Source organism: Miscanthus floridulus, chromosome 5 (genome assembly GCF_019320115.1).
Source record: "Miscanthus floridulus cultivar M001 chromosome 5, ASM1932011v1, whole genome shotgun sequence".
Lineage (NCBI taxonomy): Eukaryota > Viridiplantae > Streptophyta > Magnoliopsida > Poales > Poaceae > Miscanthus > Miscanthus floridulus.
In genome coordinates this window covers 21,797,475-21,819,080 of record NC_089584.1, presented here as the reverse complement: position 1 = coordinate 21,819,080, position 21,606 = coordinate 21,797,475, and the positions used below count along the sequence as shown (strand labels likewise).

The following is a 21,606-nucleotide window of genomic DNA, read 5'->3' as shown; positions in this document are numbered from 1 at the left end:
CGGATTCGGCGCCATGGCCACAAGCCTGCAACCACGGTCTCCCACGCAAAATCCCCGAGGTCGCACGTGGTGGCGGGTCCAGGTCCTCGGAGAACATGCTCCGACACATCACGCCAACGAGCGGTGCAAACACACAGCGCGTGACACGGCCGCCGGCGACGAGTGGCCCCTGCTGGCGGTCTTCGATGACATGGCGCGCGCGAGCTCGAGAGCTTTCAACCCCCGCACCGTGCGCAGCTCAGCGAGCCTCTTGGGAGCGAGCAGCTGTCCTCCATGCAGAGCTTCCTCAGGCCGTGCTACTTGCACCACAATGAGAGTGCCAGGGCTCGCTCGGCGGTCGCCGTCGACCTCGCCGCGGCTCTCGCTCCGTGGTCGCCGCCAACCAGCGTGACCGTCATGGCTGGCTGCTGCTTGCCTGCGCTAATACATTTTTGCCCAGCCCGTGGAAACCGCTTAACCCGCGGGTTTGAAACCGCTGAAACTGCTGTCTCAATGGTCTGGGTCGGTTTTTGCTCAAAGACCGGATAAACCGGACCATGTACAGGGTGACTTCACGGAATACACATGTGTCCTTGTTTCATCTCAAATTCGAATAGAAAAAATGGCAATGCCATCTTTGAACTGAAAAACAGGGTGTCCTCTTTGTCACCTGGCACAAGCGGTGGATGAAGCCACGGCTCTGTTCGGCTGCCATTATAAGTCGGCTTTAGTTATGGTACAATATTTTTCTCTCCCAATAAATCAGCCGTACAAATCAGCACAAGCGGCTTATAGACCAGCCGAACAAATCACGAGTTCAATCGGTGAGGTGCCCGGCGTGCAAATTGCTCCATCACGCGGCTTCTCGCTCCATCTAATAAGCCTGCAAACGGCATACTTATTCAATTCCAAATGTACGTCGTTTCGCTTTTATCATAAATCAGACTTTCGGACAAAAACTCATATAGTATAGAAAAATAAATTAGCATGTACGTAAAACATCATTTTGTTCCATTAAATCCACTTTGAAATATGTTTTGATAGCTTTATTTTAGTAATTGTAGTTTGTAGATGTCAATATTTTTAGTCTAACGGTACAACTTAAGCATGATTACGTCTATCAGTCTATGCTCTACAACGAGATCGATGTAACATCCAAGGCGGCGAAGGACGTCACATTCCCATGATCACTCCACGGGTCACTCAAGGCAAGTACTTTTATTTGAAAACCAGCCCCGGTGGGAAATCGGTCTGTTCCTTTGATTTTGAAATCAAAGGGATTGAGAACGATTGAGAGGAATAAATCCCCTGCAAGTCAAAATTCCCTCAACCCCACTCAATCCCCTCCAATTCCTTTTATTCCCTTTGATTTCTAGCACAAACGAATAAGGCCTGAACTGTCGCTCGGATCCTAAAACAGTGTTGGACTTTGTTTTGTCACTGCCTTAGATATATACTCTCTCTATTCTAAATTATAAGTTGTTTTAGTTTTTTTTCTAGATATACATAGTTTTTTATATACACTTAAATATATATTATGTCTAGATATAAAATAAAATAGAAATATATTTGTAAAAAAATTAAAACATCTAATAATTTATAACACAAGCGGACCAAATATACCTGACAGCAATACACCAGCACAGCATATTGGCCCATCAAGGCTGGAACTACCTTACTAGGCCGCCGTATACAACGAGGCTGCTCGATACCCTCAAAGGCTTGGGCCGTAATTGCAGAAGAGAACATGGGCCGTCCGGTCACTCGTGGGTCTGGAGGAGAAGCTCCATGGCGCGGCGCAAGGCGCCACTGAACCGGTGGACATCGATCGTCACGTTCTGGCCCACCAGGTACGCCGCCCGCAGCGCCATCCACCCCTCCCTTCTCACCGCCGCGGGGTCCCTCAGCACGCGGTGGTCGCGCGGGTACTGCCTCGCCAGCGTGCTCTCCTCCACGGAGATGCCGTAGTGCACGTACCGGAGCCCCGCGTCGCGCGCGGGCGCGCCGAAGTCCTCCGCGGCCATCGCGTCCAGCCCGCCCAGCGGCACCACCTGCACCACCACGGCCCCCGCGGGGAGGAACACCAGGTTCGCCAGCCCGGCGCCGTGCACGCCCACCAGCACGTCGCACGAGTTCACCACCCGCGCGAACGACGGCAGGTCCGCGTGCCGCGCCGGCTCGCCCACCACCACCTCGAACCCGAGCGCGGCGGCGGCCTGCGCGATGGCGCCGGCGTTGGTGAACGCTCGGGTCGACTTCCGGGAGATGAGGAGCAGCCTGGGGCGGACGGCGGAGGAACGGTTGCCGTCGCTGAGACGGATGGCCGTGTCCCGAGTCAGGCCGTAGGATCGTCGGGCGAGGAGGGTGAAGTCGGCCATGGAGTACTCCCCAGGCGGTCCTCGCGGCGTCCACGCTCATCTCCTTGTGGAACTCGAGGCCTAGGATCACGTGGGGGTAGCAGAGCACGCCCCTGCTTCCCCTGCCCATGTCCACTACTGCGTGCCGGGAGAATCCAACGAGCAGAGGCCTGAACTTGTCGAGTCACCATGGCTGGGCGTTGCTGACGAGGAGGTGCACGTCGCCGCCGAACCGGCGCGTGGTTATGAACAGCGGGACGAGCACGTCCGTCAGGTCGTGGAACATGTTCCCCGCGTAGCCGCCGACAGAGAATACGACCGCCGGGGCGGTGTGGATGGCCGTGCATCGGGGAGCAGCGCCGGCGGTGTGATGCGACGACGCCACCGTCACCTCAGTGACGCGGGCGAGCGCGTGCCGGTCGTTCTTCCTGCCGTGCGGCTTCATCTTCCATGATTGACGCCTCGCCCACGGATGGCGGACGACGATGGTGGCGTTGGGGAGGACTGCGGACGTCGCCTTTCAGCTCGCACACGTCGGATCTCGAGCTCGAAAAGTCGCACAGCACAGGCCCTTTGTTTCTACCTGCAACATTATAGACAAGAGCTGAGTCTTCTGGCCGACATTGTCCAAGCTTCTTTCTGTTTGATCGTCTATCTCGAGTGAGTGAGGTTCCAGGTCAGATTGCTTGAACATATGCGTTAATGAATCTATACTGTCAACTTCTCTGAATGCTTTTTTTTTTTGTCTGAGTGACTGAGTATGACATATGCTTTGACATACCGTAACGATGAGAGCCTAATCTTTCCTCTCCCCACATTACTGAAGTAGCCGGACCTACTGAAAACAACAAGCTCACTGCGAACACAACGATAAGAGAAGTCAAATAAGCATCACTAAGGTTAAGAGTCAGGGTTAGTGCAAGAACTTACATGTTTGCAGAGGAACCGCGGAATGCCGGAACATTGTGGCAAGTGACATCGGCACAAGAATGCATCCTGCAAGAAGCACCAATCCAAACCTGACAGTAAAACTTTTCTTCTCGCATGCCATCTTGTAATGCTAAAACCTTCATCTATGACTGACACACAGAAATAGTAAGGCCATCCTTTGAGTAGTTGCCATGCTTTATATTCGTTTCCATCTGACATTAGGAACATTCTGTTGTTCCTCTGTTAGAGTGTTAGTTCAGACATCTGGACTAAAACAAGTGGCTGTTTGTTGAGAGATTCTTCAGGCTCCAACAGCAGAATAGGAAGCACAGCTACTGAATGGGTTCTCGTGCAAAGTTAGATGAGCAAACTCCACGGAGAAAAGAAACAAAAGCAAGCTATGTGTCTCGCTCACCTTTTGGTTTGGTAGGAATGTGGTTAGTGTGCACTGCTATATAAGTCTGCATGCTTGTTACAGTAGAAAGCAAAATATTGCAGAAGACGCTCTCAAACGAGGCAGATTTTTGATTACTTATCAGAGTGTATCCACAGATAAAAGTAGGATACAAAATTTCAAATTAAACTATTAAATCACTGGAGAACATGCTTTTTTCAAACTCAAACTAAATCACTGGAGAACATGCTTTTTTCAAACTCAAACTAAATCTAGTATAGGGAACACAGGATGGTGCACAGCCAAATCAGAACAAAAAGGGCGTATCCAGTGCAGAGAGCTCCCGCTCTGTGCGGGGTCTGGGGAAGGGCGTTAGTGGCAAGCCTTACCCTCGCCTGTGCAATGCGAGGAGACCGCGACTCGAACCCGGGACCTTCCGATCACAGGCGGTAAGACTCTACCGCTTGCACCAGGCCCGCCCTTCAAAATAACAATAAATCTGAATGGGTACCTGTTCAGAATTAGTTGCAGTACACATGAACCAGAACACGATAAAAAGGTCATCATCAGTGGTTGTTAGGTGTTAGACTGAAGAGAGAATTGTTCCAGTTAGGTGATCCAACTCTTTTTTAGTGAATAACTACATACATGGGGGTTTCTACTCAGTCAAATCCTCCTTGCTAAAAACTGAAGCAACATATGATCTGAGCAACAAAGTCTGAAAAACTGTGTGAGCAAAATGGAGAGTATAGTGTCAGATCGTTGGGCACAACCTGTGCTTTGAATTTAAGCATTGTAAACCAAGAGTGGCCTCTTACCTATGTAGGAAATAGTAACCCAAGAGGGGAAAATGTTTCCATGTAAATACACTATTAAATACAAAAAATGTTGCATGGCAGTAAACTGCAAGTGCTAAAAAACAAATTTACAGATTTGTCATGTCTCATTAATCTCTATCAACTACTCCTGACTCATAGCGAGATAAACGGAAAAGCAAGAGCAATTATCAGGTCCTTGCCTTTTGTTGATCTAAGATAACATTCAAGATCCTTCCAGGCACATAAATTCTCTTCCTGATGCCTTTTCCATCAAAATATTTGGAGAGTTTCTCATCTGAGGCTGCAATTTGGAAAACATCATCCTCAGAGCACGCTTTGTCAACAAGGATTGTACCCCTGGTCTTTCCATTGATTTGGACAGGGAGTACAAGCTTTGATTCCTCCAGGATACTCACTTTTTGCCTGGGCAAAAGAAAAATGGCTCAGTGTTGTTTTATATGCCATAAAACACAATATTTCATGCATGGGTGAGATGCATCATTGTAAAGTACTCTTTAAGGCATCATGGTAGCAACTGGTAGCAAATCCTTGTCATGTACTGTAGGCATACTATTCCCACACAACTTCTTTCTTGAACATGCAGGAAAACACTGCAGTGTCTTCTATGCTTATTCAGATTAGGTTGTTTTAGTACCTAGCAACCATGAACAAGCAGTACAAACATTCTGACTAGATTTACATCTTCGAAAGAATCATAAATGTATGTCATTCAGCGACAAGGGGTGATGCGCTGAAGCAGGATAGGTTTAATGATACCTCTGGAAACTGTTCATAGGCCAATGATCGTGGATGTCCGAGGCGAAACCAAAGCTCCTCAGCCAAGTGTGGTGCGAAGGGTGAAAGCAGCAGAACAAAGGATTCAATAACAGTTTTTGGCTGGGTTTCCCACTGTAAAACAAAATAAGAGTCACATCATGTTCTTCCGTAAATCATGGAAATATACAACCTTAGCTAGTTAGCTCCCTCTCTATATAAATGCATGTCATTTTGGACATGGCATGATCCAATAGAGCCAATGTTGACTAGTAATTTCCATTGTGTAAAAAGGAATAGAGCAGAATGGAAGTACTTGACGATGAGGATATTAGTTTTACTTGCACTTGGTCAATCCAAAATATTTCTAAAGTCTAATATTGCTAGAGAAATTAAGAGAAGTTTGGTTTCACCTTGTATGCAGCATTCACAAACTCCATCATTGCAGATATTGCAGTGTTAAATCTTGTTTCCTGAATTTCCTCCGTGACCTATACAAACCAAAATACCAAATAATACATCAGTCAGTCATCAGCCACAATTAGTCAATCACAACAGTACAAAAAATGAAAATGATCACTAACAAATCATGTTCTGCATTATGACTACACTGAACATTATAAAACATTGAAATAGGAGGGAAAAACTGTATGTAATTACAATTCTATTTGTGTCAATCCCACCTAGGCATGGGCATAACTTTTCGCATGGAAACTGATAAATAAGCATAGAACTAGCCACCTCTATTATTGGATCTAATAAGTATAAAATTGTAGAGAATTAGGGAACACCTCACACCTATTAAGGGAGGGGCGACTTTCATATATATAGTCAAGATACAACTTGGAGTACAAGTAAAGTACATACATATCTCTAGACTATACATATCTCTAATAAAAAGTAACTAAAATGGCAGGTTGAATAAGTTGTGGGATGACATAGTGTGTATCCTACTATCCTTACTACCACACATCAACCTGAATGTTATAAGATGGGCCTGATTTTCTCTTATTGTGTACTTGAAAGTTATAGGACACCCGTGTTATGGCTAGGACGTACTGCACATGCGAAGTATTCACATGAATAGTAGCAATAGTTTATATATTCCTAAATAGCTTGATTAATTTCCTTTGTAGAGAACTAGAGATCATGTTAATTCATTTACATTCGAAGTTCCTAAAGCAACGATATACATGATAAGTTAGGGGGAGGCACCAATTGAAAAAAAAGCTTGTCCAACATGGCAACATCAATTGAGATGGTTTAGACATGCCTAACAGAGGCCTCAGAGGCACTGGTGCATAATGACATCCTAAGGTGTGCATATAACATAAGAGGCAGGGATAGGCTAAACCTTACATGGAAGAGGCAGTGAAGAGAAGACATGAGAAAGAATATACCCAAAGAATCATCTTTGGTCGTAAAAGTTCACCGCAAATAGCTGATATGCTAAACATTTTGCATGGTTTATATTTCAGAGTGCATGAGCGAAAAGAGTGTTAACTGCTAACAGTGACAACTGTGACCTACCCTTGCAATACATTTGTGAAGAACTCGAAGCTGATCCAAGGTTGGTTCATCTTCAGTAGTCGTGGTTCCATCATTATATGATCCATCAGGTAATTGTGGACCAACTATGAGTCTCCATGTTCTTCCAAGGAACCGGTGCACACCTTCGATTCCCCCAGTGCTCCATGTCTTTGAATCTCTGGAAGTACCATATATCCCATCAACTTTGTCTAAGCAATTGTACTTCATCTTCATCTGTAAATATTTATACACACCTCAATGGCCCCATGAACATTTCGTACAAGCGAAGAGAATCAGCACCATATTCTGAAACAACATCATCAGGGTTGATGACATTCCCTCGACTTTTACTCATCTTGTAGGCACGAGCATTCAAACGAATGTTTGGATCATCCTTCAGAACATACTGATCTCCAACTTTTGTAACCTTGCAAAAAATGAAGCAGAAAAAAAAATCAAACCCCAAACGTTTATCGCACCAATTGATAATGAACACAAGTACCAGACGCAGACCTTATCTGCAGCTACTTTTTCTTGGTAGCAATCAATCAAACTTGAGTCTGAGTCTGCAGAAACCCATCTGCCTTCATTGTCTCTATATGCAGTATACTCAACCTGTTACAGCATTTATTAGCAGCAATAAAATCATTCATGAACATGTAGAAGTTTTGGCACAAAGTTGTGTCACCTACTTCTCCTAGTATCAATCCTTGATTTATCAGGCACTTGAAAGGCTCTTTAGTGGAGACTACACCCATGTCATAAAGAACCTATGAAACACCACTTAGTTAGAATAAAGGAAGGCCAGACGACAGTATATGGTAGAACAATTGAGAAAACCACTGAAAACCAGATGTTAACCACTGGTCCCCAGATTTTCTAAGAGCAATGAATTTTGGCTAACAGGAGCTAAATTTCTGATGTATATTGGTAGAATAAGGGAGAAAACCATTGAAACCCAGATATTAACCACTGGTCCCCAGATTTTCTAAGAGCAATGAATTTGGACTAACAGGAACTAAATTTCTGATGTATATTGTATAACTTTAAAAATAGCCAATTCAGGAGTCCGTGATATTAATCAAAACTTCATGCACCAAAACCCTAATCATATTTAAAACTAAGCCCAAGGGGAGAGACATCCTGAAGGCATTGCTTGGTAAGTCGAGAAAAGGCACCTCAAAGCTGGCTCTTACAAATATGGGGACACCATTGCCACAGGCGAGTCTTAGAGTATCTCCACCAATCTGCCAATAATCTATCCCCAATATGTAGGTATTCGGGTAGCCCAATATTATTTTTGTGAATCTTCAATACCCAGATAAAAGATGAGGCCCACAGGTGTGTAGGGAAAAAGATGATGGGCCCCATGCTATTGGGGGAGATTGAAAGCTCTAGTTTGGTTTTGGTGAATTGATGAAACCCTAGATGCTAACCCTTCTACTCTAAGTGATCATGAGATAGGATAGCACATTCCAAGTGGTGGAGCAAATGATGAACATCATGATGATGGTGGTGATAGCCATGGTGATGATCAAGTGCTCAGGCTTAGAAAAGAAGAAAGAGAAAAACAAAATAGGCTCAAGGCAAAGGTGAATTCCATAGGGCCATTTTGTTTTGATGATCAAGACACCTAGTGGGTGTGATCACATTTAGCATACATAGCCGTACTATTAAGAGAGGTGAAACTCGTCGTGATATGCGGTTATCAAAGTGCCACTAGATATTCTAACTAATTGCATATACATTTAGATTCTAGTGAGTGCTGACACCCTTGAAAATGTTTGTGAAAATATGCTAACACACGTGCACAAGGTGGTGGTCGGCACATTAGATCAAGGGTGGCGAAGTTGGTGGAGTCGAGGAGGTCAGTGGAGCTGACCGGACACAGGACCGGACGTTGGACCTGCGCGTCCGGTTAGTGGTGAAGCAGTGGTGTGGCCTCGGTCTTGATGACCAGACTCTGAAGGGGCTGTTGACCGCACTCGGTGGAGGTGCGTCCAGTCAGCCGTAATGTGCGCTGACACAAGCTCTCTGAGAAGAGGAAGGAAGGAGCGGACGCTGGCGTGGGTCCGGTCACCGTTGACCGGACGCGTCAGGTCACGAAAAAGGCGCTCGGGGAGCTCTTTGGAAGTGACCGGACGCCACGTTGGTGGCGCGGCCGGTCAGGGCGTTGGTGCGTCAGGTCGCCACCTTGTTGGCTCGGGCGCGCGTGCGATCAGACGCCACGGGGGTGCATCAGGTCATGTTGCCGAGCGTCCGATCGTGACTTAGCCGTTGGTGCTGAGCTACTTGACCGTTGGGATTAGGCGGCGGTGGTTGAACACGGGGACGCGTGGCGCTTGATCCGCGACCGAACGCAGGGGGCCGAGCGTCCGGTCATCTCTCACCATGCGTCCGGTTGCCTCGTGGAGGCAGGCAATGAGAGCCTAACGGCTCTATTTTGTGGGGGCTTCTATTTAAGCCCCATGGCCGGCTCTTGCTCACTCTCTTGGCCATTTTCATTGACATAGCAACCTAGTGAGCTAAGCCAAAGCCCCCCTCCCACTCATCTCCATCATTGATTCATCATCTTTGTGAGATTGTGAGTGAATCCAAGTGCATTGCTTGAGTGATTGCATCTAGAGGCACTTGGTGATTGTGTTTCGCTGTGGATTTCGTTTGTTTCTCTTGGTGGTTGCAGCCACCTAGACGGTTTGGTGCAGCGATGATCGTCGAGCGGAGAGTGGTGATTGTCTCCGGCTCCGATGTGATGATTGTGAGGGGTTCTTGACCTTTCCCCGGCAGAGAGCCAAAAGGTACTCTAGTGGATTGCTCGTGGTTTGTGGATCCTCATCTTGTGTTGGTTGTGCGGCACTCGATTGCGGGTTAGGCATGTGATGCCTATTAGCGCGTGAACCTCCAAGTGAGTGTATCGCCATAACGGGGACTAGCTTGCCGGCAAGCAAGTGAACCTCGGTGAAAAATTATTGTGTCATCTTGTCTTCGAGGATTTCATTGGTATTCTGTAGAATAACAGAGATTGAAGGGAAAACACCACACACCCAACGTGGGGGGGTGACCTTGATATATATAGCCAATACATGGCAGGTTACATGCAATACATGGCAGGTGCTAATCATACTAAATATAGACTTGCCTAATATACACTTTCCTAATGTACATATCTATCAGCCACCCTCAGTCGAAGCGTCAGGATTCCAGATGCACAGACTGGACTGAAAATCCTCAAAGAGCTGAATCGGCAGCCCCTTTGTCATGATATCAACGAACTGATACTTGGACGGCACATGGAGAACGCGAACCTCGCCGAGAGCCACCTTCTCACGGACGAAATGGATGTCGATCTCAATGTGCTTGGTACGGCGGTGGTGGACCGGGTTGGCTGTCATATAGACAGCGCTGACGTTGTCACAGTAGACAACTGTGGCGACCTTCAATGGAACGTGAAGTTCCTGAAGAAGCTGTCGAAGCCAACAGCACTCTGCGACCACATGAGCAACAGCTCGGTACTCGGCCTCCGCACTGGACCGGGACACCGTGGTTTGCCGTTTGGACGACCAAGACACCAAGCTGTCGCCGAGGAAGACGCAGAAGCCTGAAGTGGAGCGGCGGGAGTCGGGGCACCCTGCCCAGTCAGCGTCGGAGTAGGCAATCAACTTGTCGATAGGCCCAGTACCGATGTGGAGGCCAGCCGACAGTGTGCCCTTCACATACCGAAGTATGCGCTTGATCAGCGCAAGGTGAGCTTCGCGCGGATCATGCATGAAGAGGCACACCTGCTGCACAGCATACGCCAGGTCGGGGCGAGTGAGCGTCAAGTACTGAAGTGAGCCGGCGAGACTCCGGTACGTGGCGGGGTCGGCGACGGGAGCACCCTCCGTGGCAGAGAGCTTGGCACGAGAGTCGACAGGTGTCGATGTCGAGTGACATTCGGCCATGCCCGCCTTCTGAAGAAGATCCACCGCATACTGCCTTTGGCTGAGGAAGAGCCCGTCGGAGGAGCGAGTGACGGAGATCCCCAGGAAGTGATGGAGCTCCCCAAGGTCCGTCATGGCAAACTCAGAGTGAAGGCGACCGATGATGCGGCGGAGCAAAGCATCCGAGGAAGCCGTGAGGACGATGTCGTCGACGTACATCAGCAAGTAGGCACTGGCGCCGCCCTCAGTGTAGACGAAGAGGGAGGTGTCGGTGGCAGAAGCGACGAAGCCGAGCTGTCGAACGTACGTGGCGAAGCGCTGGTGCCACGCCCGCGGGGCCTGCTTGAGGCCGTAGAGGGAGCGCTGAAGAAGACAGACGGCGTCGGGACGCGCCGGGTCGACGAAGCCGGGGGGCTGCTGACAGTAGACCGTCTCGTGCAGGTGACCGTGAAGAAAAGCATTCTTCACGTCCAGCTGGTGGATGGGCCACTGACGAGAAGCGGCGATGCTGAGGACGACCCGAATGGTGGCAGGCTTGACGACGGGGCTGAACGTCTCGTCGTAGTCGATGCCGTGGCGCTGGGTGAAGCTGCGAACGACCCAGCGAGCCTTGTGACGAGCCAGGGTGCCATCGGAGTGGAACTTGTGCCGGAAGATCCACTTGCCTGTCACCACGTTGGCACCTGGGGGCCGGGAAACGAGTCGCCACGTGTCGTTGTCGACGAGAGCCTTGTACTCCTCAGCCATGGCCGCGCGCCACTGGGGGTCGGCAAGGGCCCCTCTGTAGTCACGGGGAATGGGTGAGGCAGTGGAGGCGGCGGCGACGTGAGCAGACGATGGGAAGCCGTAATGATCAACAGGCTTCAGCGAGCCTGTCTGGAGGCGCGTCACAGGTCGGCTCGAGGTAGGAGGTGGCGGAGAGGCCGCCACAACTGGAGCAGGAGCCGGCTGTTCTGGAACAGCGGGCGCCGACGGGGGCACCTCCACGACTGGTGCAGACAGTGGTGCAGGAGCCGGCTCAGCAGCCGGTGCGGGAGCACCAGCACGCCGCTGAACGTAGACCCGTAGAGGTGGACCGGTCAGAGCAGGAGCAGCCGTGTCAGGAGTAAGGACCGGGCCAATCTGTAGGATGGCGGGGTCCTCAGCAAGCTCCTCCAGTTGAGCTCGGCGTCACGGCTGCTCAGCGGCGACTGGCGACGGAGCGACCGCAGGGGGCACCATGGTGGCAGTGTGGTGCACCGGCGCGGCAGGACCTGGAAGAAGAAAATCCAGAGAGCTTGGGGGCTCACTGGTGGGGTCAGTGCTGAACGGAAAGTGAGTCTCGTCGAAGACAACATGACGGGAGATGATAATCCGTCTAGTTGTGAGGTCGAGACACCGATAACCCTTGTGAGAGGAAGGGTATTCGAGAAAGACACAGGCTGTGGAGCGAGGGGCCAGCTTGTGTTTGGAAGTGGCGGCGAGGTTGGGATAGCAGAGGCAACCGAAGACACGAAGAATAGTGTAGTCTGGGGACTGCTTGAAAAGTTGCTCATAGGGAACTCTATGGTGAATGGCTGAGCAGGGGCGCCTGTTGAGGAGATATGTGGCTGTAGCTAGCGCCTCTGCCCAATATTTGGGTGGCATGCGGGCGTGGATGAGCAGCGTGCGACATGTTGTTCAGAGAACGGATGATACGTTCAGCCTTGCCGTTTTGAGGGGAGGTGTAAGGGCAGGAGAGACGTAAGTGAATGCCGCTAGAGGCGAAGAAGGTGGCGAGGGCATTGTTGACGAATTCAGTGCCATTGTCGGCCTGAACAGCCTTGACAGGAAGGTTGAACTGTGTGTGGACGAAGGCGCAGAACTGAGTGATGTGAGTAGCTACCTCGGACTTGTGGACTAGGGGGAAGGTCCAGCAAAAGTGGGTGAAGTCATCGAGGATGACAAGGTAGTACTGTGCACCAGAAATACTAGCAACCGGGGATGTCCAAACATCACAGTGTATAAGCTCAAAAGGTAAAGAGGAAACTGAACTGGAATTGCCAAAAGGCAGCCGCACATGCTTGCCAAGTTGACATGAGTGACAAAGAGTATGAGCTGATTTATTACAGGAAATGGAATTATTTTGTCTAAGCAAATGTAGGGCAGCAGCTCCTGGATGACCAAGACGATGATGCCATAGGTCGGTGGAGGTGGCGAGGTTGGCTTGTGGCGTGGCAGGGACGGTGTAGAGGCCGTCGGAGCTATTGGAGCGAAGAATCACGCGTCTGGTCTGCAGGTCCTTAACAAAAAAACCAAATGCGTCAAATTCGATAGTGCAATTGTTGTCACGAGTGAATTGGCGAACTGAAAGTAAGTTGCGCACTAGAGAGGGGACAACTAGAACATTGCGAAGCGAGAAGGGAGGAGACGCGTGGCCTGGTAATGTGGAGCTGCCGGAGCAAGAGACAGGAAGATGATGACCGCTGCCAACAGTGATGGATGGGATAGAAGAGGGTTGACGGGAGAGGAGTATACCATCCGAGTTGTGCATGTGGGAGGTGACGCCGGAGTCCATGACCCAGCAGGAGTTCTGGAGCGCCATCTGGTTCAAGGCGGCGATGAGGCCGGCCTGATCCCACAGTGGAGCGGATGGAGCTGGCGGAGGGGGAGCGAAGACGGTGTGGGCCTGCGGACTGGCACCCATGATGCCCTGGCCGCGCCCGCCCTAGTCACCGTGAGGGGGCCAGCCGCCGGGGCTGTTGCCCTGCTGCCAGCTGCTGCCTGGAGGAGGAACACCGCCCTGAAAGGCCCATGGGTTGTAGCAGAACCAGGGCCCCATGGGGCGGTTGCCCCCTTGCTGTCCACTGCCGCTACCCTGCTGCCAGCCAGCGCCGTTGCCTTGGCCGCGCCAGCCGCCCTGTTTCTTGCCGCCCTTGCCTTTCTTGCCGCCCCCAGAGCCCTTGGGAGCAGCGCCAGTGGCCACAGAGGAGGAGGGGCGGCATCCTGGAGAAGTGCAGGTGGAACCAGAGGCGGCCACCATGGCAGATGCAGTCGTGGTCTTCTCGTCGTTGGCGAGGCGCAGCTCTTTGAGGGAGAGCATTTCTCGCGCCCTGGAGAAGGAAGGCAGCTCGGGGGAGTTGGCGATGTCGTCGGCAGTGGCAGTGTAGCGCGGGTTGAGGCCGCGTAGGAGGCTGAGGACGAGTTGGGAGTCCTCGATGGTGTGGCCGACGTCACGAAGAGCGGCGGCCTTGATCTTGAGGCGCTGGCAGTACTCGTCAATCGTCGAGTCACCCTGTTTCAAGGAGTGAAACTCCTCAAGCAGGAAGACGGCCCGGGGCGCGCGGTTGGAGCGAAAGAGGCCCTCAATCGCCACCCACAACTCGCGGACAGACTGGTTCTCGTCGATGATGGCAAGATCAAGAACCGAGTCGTCGACGGTGTTGAGGATCCAGCCGCGGACAGTGCACTCGGCAATGTCCCATGATAGATCAGCAGCCGGAGGAGCTGGCCCGTCGATGTGGGGGCGAAGGCTGAATTTCCCACACAAGGCCTGGAAGAACGAAGCCCACTTGGTGAAGTTGGGATTCTTCATCTCCAGGGTCACCGGAATGTGAGTCTTCACGTTCACGGCGGTGTAGGGGTGGATGACGACGGCCTGCGGCGTTGGTGGTGCAGCAGCGGCTGCGGCAGCAGCGGCTGCGGCCGAGGCATCGGCGTTGGGAGACATCTCGCCACAGGGAGGAGGAGCGCCCAGGAGAGAGGTGGGGAGGAAGGAGGCGGAAGCAGAAGGTCCGGGATCTAATTGATCTCGGTCTTTGATCATGTTTTTGAGGCGTCGCCTAGGCGACAAGGCGTGGCAGAGGGGCTGGGCGTCGGGGGCGCCACGACCTGGAGTGGTATGGCGTCCGCTTAATCGCATTAGGCGTCGCCTAGGACTGGTTTGGCGTCGGGCGGACGCCTACAAGCTCGCCGCGGACGCCGGATGCTAGTTCGCGAGGGGAAGGGCGCCAAAAGACCGTGGCCCTCGCGGTCGTGGGAAATCGACCGCGCAAAAGGAAATCGACTGCGCGGTGGCTGCGCGGCGGGAAATCGACTGCGCAGGGGGGAAATTGACCGCGCGGGAAGTAGATAGGCCCTTCCGCGCGGGAAATTTACCGTGCGAGGCCTTTACCCGCGGCCACGACTGAGATCGAGGGGAGAGGAAAAGAGAAAGGTGGCAGGAAGACCGGGCGACCGGAAGAGGAAGAGAGAAGGCGGCGGGCTTACCTCGAGCTCCGCTTGGCTGCTCCTCTGCTCCAGTCCACCGGCCGGCCGCCCCTGCTTCGCACATCGCGACTCTGCCTCTGCCTCGAGTCCGCACATCCGTCCGCACCTGCTCTGCCTTGCCTTGGTCGGGTACTTCCCCTTCCGCCTGGTATGCCTCTCGTCTCCTCTGCTTTCCCTCCTACCTCCTCTGCTTTCCCAAATATTTGAGGCGTGTACTCTGCAGTCTGCTTTCCCTCCCCTCCTCTGCAGCCATCTGCTTCCCTCCTCTTCCTCTGTTTCCTTCCCTCTTCCTCTGTTTCTTTCCCTGTCTCTCATGCTTTGTTACAGAGAGGTGACTGGAACTGCTCGAGTTCTTTGTTTTTACAGTTACAGCTAATAGCACAATGGCGAGTACATCTTCCATTACCAGCAATTATGATATTAGAAACTAATTTGTTGCTATTGAGTGATGAGAGATTTCAGATTTGCTATTTTGCTACTTTATTATGTTGTGCACTAGCACTCTTGGTAGCTAATTTATTATGGTATTACATGCTAAGACTTGCAATATTAAGGTATGATTTGCTTCTGAATTTTAGTAGCATATATATTAAGATGATCATATGGCGCCTAATAAATGTGTGTATGGCGTCGCCTAGGTGTCCGCCACAAACGCCTAGGCGTTGTGAAGGGGGTCGGGCGCCGCGCCTCGCCGTGGCGCCTCAAAAACATTGTTTGATACCATGTAGAATAACAGAGATTGAAGGAAAAACACCACACACCCAACGTGGGGGGGTGACCTTGATATATATAGCCAATACATGGCAGGTTACATGCAATACATGGCAGGTGCTAATCATACTTAATATAGACTTGCCTAATATACACTTTCCTAATGTACATATCTATCATATTCATTGTGATTGATTGATTGATCATCTCTTGCCACGGCGGTATAAATATCACTACCTCTCTTGTATTTACTTTCCCAGTGTAGCTAAGCTCTTTAGTGTAATTAGTTTTGAGAGCTAGCTTGTGTCTTGTCTAGTGGTTAGTGATGCTCTTTAGTTAGTCTTTGCGAGCTCAGTAACTTAGTGGTAGTGACTTAGCCTCTTGTGTGATATAGAGATCATAGATAATTAGAATTGTGGATAGGAGGCTTGCATTTTTATTAGGCTAACGCAACACTCGCTTCGCCATTTAATTGTCTAACATCTTGGTTTAAGTGTTGTTGTAGAAATTTTCAATAGGCTACCCTCCCCTCTAGCCGTTAGGACCTTTCAGAGATGCAACTCCTCCTTTATTTGAGGGGAGATTATTGGTGGTCACCAAAAAAGGGATAAGTATTGGGAGACTGCTGGAGCAAGGAAAAAACACAGTGACCTCAATATGAGAGTTTTAGGGAATAGGGGAGGTATTGGGGGATATGCTCTTAACCCATACTTTTTGGGAACATACAGCGGGGGGACTTTTTTTTATGCGAGAACCACAACTGGAGGACTTAACACCATGCTACAAGTATGTTCTCGGCAAAATCATAGTAATGCAAACATGGTAGCACTTGCACAAAGATATCAACAAATTAAGCTACAAGGTTTGCATGGGACAAGAGAATTAACTAATTTCATCACCTTTAACGGAACTATAGAAGCGCATAAACTTGTATTAGAACATAAAAATTACCTTGTGCCAAAATCTTGCATAAAGCAAGTGCAAGACAGAATGTTCAGCACCGCCAACGTAGATGTCAACTGGACCCCAATACCTGTGTGATATGAGAATCAGAATAAGTTAGTTCTACCATGTAGCACACCCCTTATTGGAGATGACAGACGAAACAAGGATGCACCTTTCTTTAGCCTTGTCAACCAATATACTGCAGTTTTTGGGATCCATGAACCTCAAATAGTACCTGAAATAATGATTTCATGACACTAAAGATGTAAGGGCTCACAAGCCACTCGCAAAACCAGAAAAGATATGTTTCAACAGTGTGGGAACAGTTTTCCAAATGACAGTATGATGTTAGAATTTGATGCATTCTTCCATGAGACAATAAGGCTCCTATTATATATTAGAAAAAAATCTCCAAATGCTCATTGCCTCATGATTGTTAGAATATGATAAAAGTTACCAGCAAGATCCAGCCCATTGTGGCATGGTGCTTGTTTCTCTTCTTGCGGGCTTCCCAGATAAAGGATCCATGGTTCTAACCTGGAAAGGCAGTAAAAACAGTTAAATAGTAAATAGATGTGCTCAGTATGTGCAAGAGTAAAAGAATGATAAATGCAAGTTTTGCCAACAGGGAGAGGGGTGAACTCAGAGTGGTAGTTTAACTAAATTGCATGACACTGGTAGGCAGATGTTTCTTGTAGTTTCCAACAATCAATGTTCATGTCAACCAATTGTCTTTCTAACGTGCTAACTAAAAGACATAGTGATGAACAATGCAATGCAGCCCAAAAAACGGATGAAATGCAACTTTTGGGGACTTGTGTTTTACCCCCTAAAAAAGGCTTTTGGGATGGGTCTTTTATATACAATTTCTAATGCAATTTTGGGATTCACGCAATACAGTCATAATTTTATATTATTTTCTTGCCTTCAAAATTTTCCTTTTCCTATCTAACTCAAAGTGTTTGCCACTTACACCCTTCTATATCTAAAACAGCCCAACCTCTATGCTCCCCTTCCCATTTGACATTCTGATTTCTTCTTTCATTATGGTTATTTTAGATTTCTAACAATATATTGCCATTGCACAGTAATGTCTCAAACAGCTTAAAGTCATACCCAATTCGTTGCTTTAGTCAAAGGTGGCTCCCCAGTACCAGTCGGAGTAAAATCATCCAATTCAGGAAGAGTTAAGGGCAGCTCATCTTCTGAAAGAGGAACCATTTCATTGGTATCATCAAGGTAGCTCACAGGGAAAGGTTCACCCCAATAGCGCTGTCTGGCAAAAAGCCAATCTCGAAGCTTGTAGTTAACCTGATATTCGGTTCTCCTCAATTAAATTCTGATGAAAGTAGTATGCACAACATATTATACGATGAAGCAGGATGAAAGCACCTTTTTCTTTCCAAAACCATTACTCTCTACCCACTCAATAACCTTCTTAGCAGCATCTTGGGAAAGCATTCCGTTAATACTCAATCCAGATGAAGAACTGGATGAATTAATCATGATGCCATCATCTTCATATGACTCCACTGGATCACAATTACCATTCGGTGGACTTACAACCTTAATGATTGGAAGTTCATATTTCACAGCAAATTCATGGTCACGAGAATCATGTGCAGGCACTGCCATGATAGCCCCAGTGCCATAGCTGCAGGGAGGCAGCCAAAGATTAGAATGCACAAACAGTCAGGAACAATAGTAACAAGTGTATTTTTTTCAAATCTTCCTCAGATATTTATTAAATTATAAAGGTAATTCCAATAGCTTATTGGTCAATTTTAAGAGTAGCAACAATATTCTGCCAGGTGATCAGGTCCCTTACTGGATAGCAAAATTAAGTTTATGATGAAAACAGAACAATAGATCCAAAATGAAAATGTATGTATATGGAGAACTGAATTAAGCAAACTATAGTAAGACTTGTGCCTATAATATTACATAAGAAGAGTTTTATTACATAGATGTAAAAAACCAAGGTTCTCTACCAAACTACAATAAGAAGCATAAAGTATTTACTAAATAGATGTAGAAACCTAGGTTCTCTAGCAAACTAGTGTAGAGTTTATAGCATTTGATCTTTCGGAAACAAGATGAACAAAACAATGATAATGCACAAGACAACATCAGAATACACAAGGAACATATGTTGACAAACCTTCCTAGAACATAATCTGCCACCCATATTGGAATGATTTCCCCGGTTGCTGGGTTCTTAGCATAAGAACCACTGAAAACCCCAGTTTTTTCCTTCTGAAGATCAGTTCTTTCTAGTTCACTCTTTCTTGCTGAAAGTTCCCTGTATTCCTCTACCTGCCATTTCCAATTAGTCCATAATATACTTCAAATTTTTATGATGCTATAGTTAATTAAGGACAAAAGAACATACATGTGCTCGTTGTTCCTCAGATGTTAGAGATGACAGTAAAACATGCTCAGGTGCCACAACAAGATATCTGCAGCAGAAAAAAAATCATTTCTATATTGTCCATCCGGGTCCATAAACAAGTAATATGCAAAAAGACAAAAGAGAGAGAGAAACCAAAGTACACACGTTGCACCAAAAATTGTGTCAGGCCTCGTTGTGTAAACCAACAAAGTGGCACCTAGGTCATGTCCTTCCTGGTCAACTGCAGAAAAAACAAGCTCAGCACCTTTTGATCTCCCTATCCAGTTTCTTTGCATTTCTTTGATACTCTCAGGCCAATCAAGATCATTCAAATCTTCAAGAAGACGATCAGCATAAGATGTTATCCTCAGCATCCACTGGCGCATTGGCTATACAACAGAGGAGGAAATGGATAGCCGCAATATGACATTTCTGCATATAGGTACTTAGCAACCATGCATTGAAATGAACAAGTTCCGCAGATTCTACAACATACCTTTCGTACAACAGGATAACCACCACGTTCACTCACACCATCTACAACTTCTTCATTCGCCAGGACAGTTCCAAGAGCAGGGCACCAATTGACCGGTACCTCGGCCTGATTGCAAGATATCAATGCCAGCCTAAAAATCATTGAAAACCACAAATGCAACACTAAGAACATAAAAACAGAATCCTAAAGATGAACAGTACAAAATAGTTTATCACTAGCAATAAAGAAAGTGTGAAACAGGAATTATAACGAATGATAAGCACATTTGTAACCTAAGATTCAACAAGAATGGCAGAAAATAGTATTTTCTGACCTGATAAGCAAGTCCTCTCTTCAACAGTTGAAGGAAAATCCATTGTGTCCATTTATAATAAGCTGGCTCTGTCGTGGAGATTTCACGATCCCAATCATACGAAAAACCTAACGATTTAAGCTGCAAAAATGAGAAAACATCTTCCTAATGAACCACTGGTAGTCAAAGTACGATACATAATACTTCTACTTCTCTTTCAGTAGGTAGAGACATTAAAAAAAGTAAACATGTCTCCATGCTTCACAGAAACTACAAATGGAATGGCAGATTAGCGCCTTTTTTTCTAAATGGGATGACATGGACATTTCTTTTGTGTTTTCTCAAAAGAAAATGTAGTGCATTATTTTTCAACTACTCAACTGTACAGTTGATACAAATCAAACATTGCTCGGTACTGCATGAACAACTTTCAGGCTGATTACACAAAGAAGCACCCCACAAGCATTACAAAAAAGGTCCACAAAAGAGTTATACAGGTTACTTCTTTTTACATCTTATTAAGACCTGCATAAATGGTTATATTGCTCTAGAACACTTGACAGTACCAAGATCATATCGGCACTGCAAGCTTGTCATTTCATAATACAGATCAAGCTCTTTCTCTCTAATACAAAGAAGCGCAGCTCTCCCGCGTTTTCGAAAAAAAAAATACAGATCAAGCATCAGGGCGCACTTTTAGTATAGACTAACATGGCTAATGGCAATTACCCAGTCTTTTTTTTTTTGGCAACCAAGTGGTAATGCAATGATTGAAAAGTGCAAATCATATCAAAGTGGGAATGCATAAAGAAGCATGAGAGCTCCATTTAGTTGCTACCATAACAGCTTCTACATGCTAGAGGCAAAACTTGCAGCAACAATACATATACATGGAGCATATTACCTGTGTGCGGAAGCGCCCAATGTTCCTTTCAGTGGTAATCTTTGGGTGGGTTCCCGTCTGAGCACAGAGTACCCATGTCAGATAACTACAGTACATGATAACCCTTTGAGATGGAAGGCTATATGAGGGCATAAAGTAAAGTGAAAGTTCTAAACGACCTCAATAGCGTACTGCTCAGCAGGAAGACCAAATGCATCCCATCCCATTGGATGCAAAACGTTGAAGCCTTTCATGCGCTTGAACCTTGACAGAATGTCAGTTGCCGTGTATCCAAGGGGGTGCCCAACATGCAGCCCAGCCCCGCTGCACAACATTTTGAAAATAGTTTCAACAACGAGCAACACTGTCTAGTGCTGATTTAGGAAGATTCGGCTCCTAGATAAATCAAATTTAGTGCTAACAAAACCAGAGTGAACTTGAACGACTGCAGCACACAAATCAGCGCGGTGCAAATTAGATGGCCAGAGGGCACCTTGCCTGGGGTAGGGGAACATGTCGAGGATGTAGCACTTGGGCTTTGAGGTGTCGAGCCCCTCGCCGATGTCCGGGGTGCGGAACGTGCGGTGCTCCTCCCAGTGCCGCTGCCACCTCGGCTCGACCTCGTCGAACGGGTACGCCCTCCTCGCCGCCGCCTGCGCCTTCCCCGTGTCGGCCGCAGCGGCGGCGCTGGCACAACAGCGAGCTCGGAGGAGCGGCAGGGAGCGGCAGACGGGGAGGAGTCGGTGGCGGCGCCAGTGATGGCCCGCGGTAACGGCGGGAGGCCGCGCCTGGAGCTGGAGCGGGAGTTGGAGGGGCCATTGCAGCGACAAGGCCATCGGGGAGCGGGAGCGGGAGCGGGAGCTGAGCGCCCAAGCCTGCTGGCCAAATGTATAGCCCCGGTTTGGGATAAGGTTTTAGAATTTTTGAGGGGGAGAGGGATGGGGTGGGGAGGTGACCG

At 48.3% G+C, this 21,606-nt stretch overlaps 1 protein-coding gene and 2 pseudogenes across 1 annotated transcript; all 3 read right to left on the bottom strand.

Moving 5' to 3' along the window:
• Positions 1–1,618: 1,618 nt before the first annotated feature.
• On the bottom strand, positions 1,619–3,514 carry LOC136451741 (alpha-1,3-arabinosyltransferase XAT3-like; annotated as a pseudogene).
• A 999-nt stretch (positions 3,515–4,513) lies between these two features.
• Positions 4,514–21,560, bottom strand: LOC136449661 (leucine--tRNA ligase, chloroplastic/mitochondrial-like; annotated as a pseudogene).
• LOC136451172 (uncharacterized) lies at positions 13,389–14,390 on the bottom strand. The gene has a single exon (XM_066451927.1). It carries the CDS (start codon positions 14,388–14,390, stop codon positions 13,389–13,391), a length of 1,002 nt encoding a protein of 333 aa, XP_066308024.1.
• Positions 21,561–21,606: the final 46 nt, after the last annotated feature.

Excerpts from the sequence above, each read along its gene's own strand:
- LOC136451172 (XM_066451927.1), bottom strand. The coding sequence starts at position 14,390 with ATGTCTCCCAACGCCGATGCCTCGGCCGCAGCCGCTGCTGCCGCAGCC.